At 43.5% G+C, this 10,000-nt stretch overlaps 1 protein-coding gene across 1 annotated transcript in view; it reads left to right on the forward strand.

Annotated features, from left to right (window-relative positions):
- The window catches only part of LOC118385587 (voltage-dependent N-type calcium channel subunit alpha-1B-like), a 226,882-nt gene that overhangs the window by 84,393 nt on the left and 132,489 nt on the right, over positions 1–10,000 (forward strand). Inside the window, exon 5 of the mRNA XM_052521481.1 lies at positions 1,530–1,717. Within this exon, the coding sequence (XP_052377441.1) occupies positions 1,530–1,717 (188 nt within the window). The remainder of the gene's footprint in view (positions 1–1,529; positions 1,718–10,000) is intronic.

A 10,000-nucleotide genomic window follows, 5' to 3' on the forward strand; every position in this document is an offset into this window, starting at 1 on the left:
TGTGTGTGTGTGTGTGTGTGTGTGTGTGTGTGTGTGTGTGTGTGTGTGTGTGTGTGTGTGTGTGTGTGTGTGTGTGCTAAGTGTGTGTAGATGTTGAGTTGTGTGTGTGTGTGTGTGTGTGTGTGTGTGTGTGTGTGTGTGTGTGTGTGTGTGTGTGTGTGTGTGTGTGTGTGTGTGTGTGTGTGTGTGTGTCAAGCATGTGAATCTTCAGCCGGTGTGCTGCTGCATTCAGCGCTGAGTGCATGTCAGTGTGTAATGTGTGTACAGTCGCTAGTGAATATCTATACACCCCTTGCACAGTCTTTACATTTTGCTGCCTTTAAAATGCCATCTCAGAAGGGAATAAACGCTGATCTTACACACCCTACTCCACATTTTCAAAGTTAAAAGAAAAATAATAGAAAATGTTCCAAATTAACAAAAAAAAAAAAAAAAAAAAAGCTGTCTTGATTGTGTCTCCACACCCCAGAGTTAACACTTGGTGGAAACACCTTCGGCAGCCATGACAGCTGTGTGTCATTTTCAATAAGATTCTACAAACTCTTAGGGCAACATTTATCCATTGTTTTTGTAAAAAATAGCTCAAGCTCAGTACATTTAGATGGGAGTCATTGATGGACAGCAATATTTAAACCTTGTGTCTGATTTTCAAGCAAATTCCTGAGTGTTCCAGCCTCAGGAATGAAGCTGGACCACGAAGGAACACTCAACACCTCTTGGAAAGCTATTCTTGAAGACGTTTGAAAATTGCTGTCCATCAATGACTCTCAACCAAATGTACTGAGCTTGAGCAATTTTTGACAGAAACTATAAATATATGTCGGCCTAAAAGTTATGCAAAGTTGGTAGAATCTCATTCAATATGATTCACAGGTGTAATGGCTGCTGCCAAAGGTACTTTTACCAATTATTAACTCTGGGGTGGGAAGATGTATGCAATCAAGACATCTTCATTTGGTATTTTTTTATTTAACACTTTCTTTCAGTTTGGAAATGTGGAGTAGATTGTGAACATCCGTAAGGAATTTCATCTAATTGAATAAATGTGCGGAGTATATTTTAACATAGAAAAATGTGCAAGGGCTGTGTAGACCTTCACTAGGCACTGTATGTGTATGTTGTATTTTAAGCTAATATAATTTTCCAGTGTGTATGTTTTAAATGTAATTACTAAGACTGTGACGGTCATGGAATTACGGATGATGGTTATTTGCCCAGTCAAATGCTCCCTCCCTCCCTCCCCCACCTACTCTCCCTCCCCCACCTACTCTCCCTCCCTCCCTCCCTCCCTCCCTCCCTCCCACCTACTCTCCCTCCCTCCCTCCCCCACCTACTCTCCCTCCCTCCCTCCCCCCACCTACTCTCCCTCCCTCCCTCCCTCCCTCCCTCCCTCCCTCCCACCCCCTCCCTCCCCCACCTCCCTCCCTCCCTCCCTCCCTCCCTCCCTCCCCCCCCTCCCTCCCCCCACCTCCTCTCTCTCCCTCCCTCCCTCCCTCCCCCTCCCTCTACCATCTCATCTCCCCATCCAGGTGAGCGTGCGGCAGCGTTCCCCTGTGGCACAGAGGCCCCATCCAGGATGTGTCCTAACGGTACAGAGTGTACAGAGTACTGGATCGGCCCCAACTACGGCATCACCAACTTTGACAACATCCTGTTCGCCGTGCTCACCGTCTTCCAGTGCATCACCATGGAGGGATGGGTGGACATCCTCTACAACGTGAGCACTCTCTCTTTCTTTCCCTCGCTCTACTTCTTTCTTCTCTCTCTCACTCGTTCTCTCTCTCTTTCTCTCTCTCTCTTTTGCACTTTCTCCAACCACATATCACTTGAAGTATTCTTAACTCAAATATGAATAGGTTAGCAAAAATCCAGTAACTTCCTTAAAATTCCCCCCAAAATCCTGGTCAAAAGATTCCTTAGAATCAGACGGGGAATAAGCAGGAAATCCGGGAATCCTGGGAGTTTGGGGAAAGTTTTGGGAAATGTGCAACCCTACAGTGCACACACAACACTGCTTCACCTTTTCTTAGCTGACACATCACACACTTTCTTTCTATCTCTGTGTATTCTATCTGGTATGCAGTGAGCTGGAGCATGACAGTGTAGAGAAAGCATGAATGGAGAGAGCTACTGTAGGGGTTTGTTTTGTCAGTTTGGGTTCTACATGACTGAGTAGCAAACATCACAGGGGATCTGGAGGGAGTGTACCTGTCTGCTGTGCCACTATGTGTGTATGTGCACAGATTGTTACACACACACACACACACGTCCATGCAATTCCCTGGGTCCTGGCTCCGCACAATCTTGAGTTGGAAAGTTGAATTAGTTAAATGTGGTTTTGTCTAGACTGGGATTGCAAAATGCTGGTAACTTTCCAAAAAATGCTCAGGTTTTCCTTTTATTCCCTTCTGATTACCAGGGAACCTGGTCATTTTGGGGGGAGTTATGGGAATATTGCAGCCCTTGCCTAGACAGTTTGAATAAAGACCAGCTTGTTTTGGAGAACCAGGACTAGCAGATGGCAGTTTAGATTTCCCTCTGCTGCGTTCTGTCTTTTTCCTTTTTCTCCTCAAATCCTGGCACCTTGTCCATAAGTACGCTGAGGTGCCAACAATGTGTCAAGGATAGCAGCATATGCAACCCCCTACATCTTCCAGCACCAATACCTCCCCCTTTCCCTCCCTTTTCATCTCCATGCTCCTCCTCTTGTTCCTCTTCATAAAACCTCTCAGTTTGCCTGTTTTCTCATAATGCTAGGCAGCTCAACCTGTGTGGATCAACGCTGCAGCTGGACCAGATTCACCTGGCTTTTAGTGCGTCTGTCACTTCCTATCCCCTCAATTTCTTTCTCTCCCCTTTCTCCCTCCCTCCTTGTATTCCCCCTCTCTCTCCCCTTTCTCTCTCCCTCTTTGTATTCCCCCTCTCTCTCCCCTTTATCTATCTCTTTCCTCCCTCTCCCCTTGCTCTCTCCCATTTCTCTCTATCTCTCTCGATTCAGTTTCATTCAAAGGGGCTTTATTGGCATGGGGGAACAAAGCAAATGGAAAGCAAATGAAATTAACAATCGACAAAAGGGAGAAGGATCAAATTCAACAACATCAACAAAAGATTTGAAAAAGATGAAGATATTGAAAGTGTTATATAATTAGCTATGCAGTGTTTTTATCAATGTACGAATAGTTGGGGAAGGTAAATACACAGATAAATATTGGTGGTATTTACAATGTTGTTTGTGCTGCACTGGTTGCCCTTTTCTCATGGCAACGGGCCACACATCTTTATGCTGTGATGGCACACTGCAGTATTTCTCCTAACAGATATGGGGTTTATTAATGTTTGATATTTTTTCAAATTCTTTGTGCGTCTGTGTGATCTGTGGGAGATATGGGTCTCTAATATGGTCATACATTTGGCAGGAGGTCAGGGAGTGCAGCTCAGTTTCCACCTCCTTTAGTGGACAGTCGGCGCATAACTTGTCTTCTCTTGAGAGCCAGGTCTGCCTATGGCAACCTTTCTCAATAGCAAGGCTGTGCTCACCGAGTCTGTGCATACTCAAGGATGTTCATAATTTGGGGTCAGTCACAGTGCTCAGGTGTTCTGCCACGGTGCGGTGTACTCTCTGTTAAAGGCCAGATAACGTTCCAACTTGCTCTGTTTCATTTTTTGGTTGATTCTTTCCAGTGTCAAACAGTTCTCTTTTTGGTCTTTCATAATTTGTCTGGGTTTATTGTGTTGCTGTCCTGGGGTTCTGTTTGTGTTTGTGAACAATGCCCCAGAACCAGCTGGCCGAGGGGACTTTTTCTCTCTGTAGATGAGGGCTTTGTGGAGGAATGTGTGGGCATCACTTCCTTCTAAGTGGTTCTGGAGGCAGCTGGTTTATTCTTCATTCTGCATGCATTGTTTGGGGGTTTTGCATCGTATATTTTTTACAGAATTCTGCATGTCTGCATTGGACGTTTGTCCCATTTTGTGAATTCTTGGTTGTTGAGACACAACCGTAGAGGGCAATGGGTTCTACAACTGATTGAAGTGTTTCCCTTATTGGGATGTTGAGTTTCATGTTCCTTTTGATGGCATAGAAGGCCCGAGCTTGCCTTGTCTCTTAGATGGTTCACAGCCTTGTGGAAGTTACCTGTGGTGCATTCTTTGTGTGCTCTAGGGCAACGGTGTCTACTGTAGATGGAATTTGTTGTCCTGGCAACTGGACCTTTTTTGGAAGAAAAATTATTTTGGTCTTAATTTCTATTGCTCACTCTCCCCTCTGTCTCTCTCAAATCAACATTTATTGGCCTCGTACACAGTTTAGCAGATGTTATAGCGGATGCAGTGAAATGCTTATGCAACTAGCTCCTAGCAATGCAGTAAAATGTCAAACAAGTACACAAATATTTAAAATGTAAAGAAAGAAAAGAAAGTAAGAATGTCAGGTTGAATCCAATTAACAACCCAAATAGCACTGTAACAGTAATCATAATGTAATATATACATATGTACAGGGCATTCAGAAACTATTCAGACCCCTTCCCCTTTTCCATATTTTGTTACGTTACAGCCTTATTCTAAAATTGGTTAAATAAAACACTTTCCTCATCAATCGACACGCAATACCACGTGATGACAAAGTGAAAACAGTTTTTTGGGAAATTTGTATAAATTTTATAAAAAATATCAAACCTGATTTACATAAGTATTTAGACCCTTTTTCTATGAGACTCGAAATTGAGACAAGGTGTATCCTGTTTCTATACACCGGATTAATTTACACAAGATATAAGAAGGATATGTACAGCAGTAGATATATTAGAGTGAGCTATGCCAAGAATACAGTATATAAATAAATATGTGGTGTGTATAAGGTGTCATTAAAAAACAAAGTACAGTAGTATACATTTTAGAATGAGCTACAGTACCAGCCAAAAGTTTGGACACATCTACTCATTCAAGGATTTTTTTTATTTTCACTATTTTCTACTTTGTATAATAATAATGAAGACATCAAAACTATGAAATAACACATATGGAATCATGTAGGACACTAACCTCCTCTCTGTAGGCTGTCTGGTTGTTGTTGGTAATCAGGGCCCTACCCTCCTCCCTGTAGGCTGTCTGGTTGTTGTTGGTAATCAGGCCTACCACTGTCGTGACATCAGCAAACTTGATGATTGAGTTGGAGTTGTGCATGGCCACACATTAATGGGTGAACAGGGAGTACAGGAGGGGGCTTAGCACTTACCCCTGGGGTGCCCCAGTGTTGTTTCCAACCCTCACAACCCGGGGTCGGTTCGTCAGGAAATCTAGGACACCGTTGCACAGGGTTTTGTATCGCCTCAGAATGGAGAATAACAATGTAGTATTTCTCTCGCGAGTAGGGCAAGAGATGTGTTTGTGGAATTTTGGGAGAATTTTCTTTAAATGTCCTTTGTTAAAGTCCCCAGCTACAACGAATGCGGCCTCGGGATATGCTTTTTCTAATCTGAATTTGGGATCACATGAGAATTGTAAAGCGGGCATCTTAACAGATGGTTTTGACACCTTGCTTATGTCTTGGTCACACATCCAGCCTCTGAGTCAGTCCCAGTGATAATGGCACATCACACCAAGTGCATTGTGTGTGTGTGTGTGTGTGTGTGTGTGTGTGTGTGTGTGTGTGTGTGTGTGTGTGTGTGTGTGTGTGTGTGTGTGTGTGTGTGTGTGTGTGTGTGTGTGTGTGTGTGTGTGTGTGTGTGTGTGTGTGTGTGTGTGTGTGTGTGTGTGTGTACTTAGTATGGATGTAGGGGGAGGAACAATACAGTGGCCTAATGAAATAAGAGCACAAGCCCCACTCCATTCTGTACATTGTGTGTTCTCGTAACCCAGCGTTAACCTTGTCGATTTATGGCTGTTTGTCCTCTCCACGGGAACGCTGCTCTGCTTAATGGTGCAATGAGCGCTACTCTGTCCCTCGACCCCCTACCCCATTCCCTCTCCTCAGCCCCAGGCAGCTGATGTTGTGGAATGGAGTGTGAGAGAGGAAAATAATCATCTTTTCAAATCCAAGTGTGTTTGACAGCAGCTGATGATCATCTGATAATGAGGAGATGCGACGACACGCTGTACCAAACCTATGTAGTGCACTACTTTTGACCAGAGCCGTATGGGCCCTGATTATAATTAGTGTGCACTATATAAAGAAAAGGTTGCCATTTGGGACGCATCCCCAGTCAGGCTAGATGCTGCTGTTCTAGTGAGCGGGGGTGGTTCCCAGCATTAATAATGTGGCAATCTTCATTTCATGCCAGTTGATTTTAATACTCGCTCTCTTTTATTTCTCTGTCTCTCCCTCTCTTCTGGCAACCTAACGACTGCCGGCTAACTAGAACCATCTCTAATCACCTCTGCTGTGTCATGTTTTCCTTTATGTCCCCCATAATCCTCCTTGGCACAGTGGTCACATGCCGACCGCATGATGTACAGAGGACTTTATCTCCCTTGAACTGATGGCAGCTTTGTCTGAATGTAGTGTGATCTAGCTTTGAATAAAAGCCTCTGGTAAAAGGCATAAAGTGAGTAGACTTGTTCAAGCCAGAATAGTGCAGGAGCCCATCTCGCCTGTTTCTGTAGCATGAGGCAGCTAAATGTACATCCCCTGGACAGGATGCTTGCCTATTGCAGGGCCTTACCCACAATCCTTCTCCTTAATGCTGAGTGCCAAGCAGAGAGGAATCAAGTCCCATTTCTAGAGTCTTTGGTAGGACTCGACCAGGGGAATAAAACCCCAAACCTTCCAATCGCAGGACAGACACTCTAACTACAAAGCCACCGAGCTGGTGGTAAATGGCATGTGTAGCTTTATTGGCAACATGTAATCGGGTTAGGGCACCAATTAGTAGACTGGTCGATTGTTTGGTCGTTCGGCTGTTGGTCGACGGAGATTGTTAAAGTCAAGCAGTAGCAAATATATATATATGCGGCCATCTCAGTGAACTAATCCACTGCGGAGGCCTCGACTAAAAGCCCATTTTTGCTTGATTTTAAAAGGTGGTCGGAGGCTCCATATGGAGGGTGTGACACAATTGTGGAGCCTCTAGAGGCATACAGAGGCGAATTCGAGTCCCGTACCACATCATCATGCGCCTCCCAAATGTTGTAACAATGTAGAGGGCTCTGTATATCTCCGTATTGACATGATTGGTTGACGGTAGCCGGGGGCGGTACACCCTTTGTATAAATACAAACTCACTTCCTTGACAACAGATCTGCACTGCTCCGTGAAGCGCAAGAAGTATGAATGCCCTGACGTCTGTTGAGGCCGTATCACCGTAAATGCTGCATGGCCAATGCATACATCGGATTGACCATGCACCCAGATGCACAATGCACTTCTCACTCCAGAATGCACTCTCTTCTGCCAATCTGTGCAGATTCTGTGTTTCATAACTTCTTTGTGTGAATTGTTTGTGTTTAATTGTTAGTGTCGACCAATTCCCTGTAACATATATCACCAGTAGTACATTTACCGTTAATTCCTATAATTTATCATCTACAATGTTTGTTACTTTGGTTACGGTCACTTATTTTAATGCATTCTATATTATTCCAGCCTTCCTGTTCTCATTGTCGGAGTGGACACATTGTTTACAGAGTTCATAACCTATGCTATACTTAGGAGAAACATGGAAGTAGGCCTATAGGCTACCTGGCCTGGCCGCAAATGTAGGCATATAGAATGCCTTCAGAAAGTATTCAGACCCCTTGACTCTAACATTGATTAAATAAAAAAAAACAAATCCTCAGGAATCTACAAACAGGTTTTTATACATTTTGCACATTTATAAAAAAAACTAAACAGAAATACCTCATTTACATAACTATTCAGACCCTTTGCTATAAGACTCTAAACTGAACTCAGGGGTATCCTGTTTCCATTGATCATCCGTGTGAATTTTCTACAACTGGATTGGAGTCCACCGTGGTAAATTCAATTGATTGGACATGATTTCGAAAGGCACACACCTTTTTATATAATGCCCCACAGTTGACAGTGCATGTCAGAGCAAAAACCAAGCCATGAAGTCGAAGGAATTGTCCGTAGAGCTCCGAGACAGGAGCATTAAAGGAGTCGGCAGCATTAAAGGTCCACAAGAACACAGTGGCCTCTATCATTCATAAATGGAAGAAATATGGAACCACCAAGTACCCGATGGTAGCTCAGATTGAGCTCCAGAGTTCCTCTGTGGAGATGGGAAAACCTTCCAGAAGGACAACCATCTCTGCAGCACTCCACCAATCAGGCCTTTATGGTAAAGTGGCCAGACGGAAGCCACTCCTCAGTAAAAGGCACATGACAGCCCGTTTGAAGTTTTCCAAAAGGCACCTAAAGACTCTCAGACCATGAGAAACAAGATTCTCTGGTCTGATGACACCAAGATTGAACTCTTTGGCCTGAATGCCAAGCGTCACATCTGGAGGAAACCTGGCACCGTCCCTCTGGTGAAGCATGGTGGTGGCAGCAACAGGGAGACTAGTCAGAATCGAGAGAAAGATGAACAGACCAAAGTACAGAGAGATCCTTGAAGAAAACCTGCTCCAGAGCGCTCAGGACCTCAGACTGGGGCGAAGGTTCACCTTCCAGCAGGATAACGACCCTAAGCACATAGTTGATTTTAATTAAAACAAAAGGAAAGGGAGGGTGTGTCTATATATGGAAAAACAAATGTTTACAAGTTTTGAGTAATCGATTGTTCGAAACAACAGACGACTTTCAGTCAACCAAGATTTTTTGGGTTAGGGGACAGCCTGGGTTAATGTAGTGTGGTTTGTTTTGTATGGGCATGGTTATGTAGCAGTAAATTAACATATAGTCATAGAGTGTGTATAAGCTGGATGTAAAAGCCTAAATGTTGTGTACTCCAATTAGGGGAGCGGTGGTAGGGTTTGCGAAAAACGAATAAAGGAAAATATATGATAAAATATATTTCAATGATAATATATGATAATATAATAATATAAGATATGTACAGTGCCTTGCGAAAGTATTCGGCCCCCTTGAACTTTGCGACCTTTTGCCACATTTCAGGCTTCAAACATAAAGATATAAAACTGTATTTTTTTGTGAAGAATCAACAACAAGTGGGACACAATCATGAAGTGGAACGACATTTATTGGATATTTCAAACTTTTTAACAAATCAAAAACTGAAAAATTGGGCGTGCAAAATTATTCAGCCCCCTTAAGTTAATACATTGTACCGCCACCTTTTGCTGTAATTACAGCTGTAAGTCGCTTGGGGTATGTCTCTATCAGTTTTGCACATCGAGAGACTGAAATGTTTTCCCATTCCTCCTTGCAAAACAGCTCGAGCTCAGTGAGGTTGGATGGAGAGCATTTGTGAACAGCAGTTTTCAGTTCTTTCCACAGATTCTCGATAGGATTCAGGTCTGGACTTTGACTTGGCCATTCTAACACCTGGATATGTTTATTTTTGAACCATTCCATTGTAGATTTTGCTTTATGTTTTGGATCATTGTCTTGTTGGAAGACAAATCTCCGTACCAGTCTCAGGTCTTTTGCAGACTCCATCAGGTTTACTTCCAGAATGGTCCTGTATTTTGCTCCATCCATCTTCCCATCAATTTTAACCATCTTCCTTGTCCCTGCTGAAGAAAAGCAGGCCCAAACCATGATGCTGCCACCACCATGTTTGACAGTGGGGATGGTAGGTTCAGGGTGATGAGCTGTGTTGCTTTTACGCCAAACATAACGTTTTGCATTGTTGCCAAAAAGTTCAATTTTGGTTTCATCTGACCAGAGCACCTTCTTCCACATGTTTGGTGTGTGTCCTAGGTGGCTTGTGGCAAACTTTAAACAACACTTTTTATGGATATCTTTAAGAAATGGCTTTCTTCTTGCCACTCTTCCATAAAGGTCAGAATATACGACTGATTGTTGTCCTATGGACAGAGTCTCCCACCTCAGCTGTATATCTCTGCAGTTCATCCAGAGTGATCATGGGCCTCTTGG

Source organism: Oncorhynchus keta, chromosome 6 (genome assembly GCF_023373465.1).
Source record: "Oncorhynchus keta strain PuntledgeMale-10-30-2019 chromosome 6, Oket_V2, whole genome shotgun sequence".
Classification (NCBI taxonomy): Eukaryota; Metazoa; Chordata; class Actinopteri; order Salmoniformes; family Salmonidae; genus Oncorhynchus; species Oncorhynchus keta.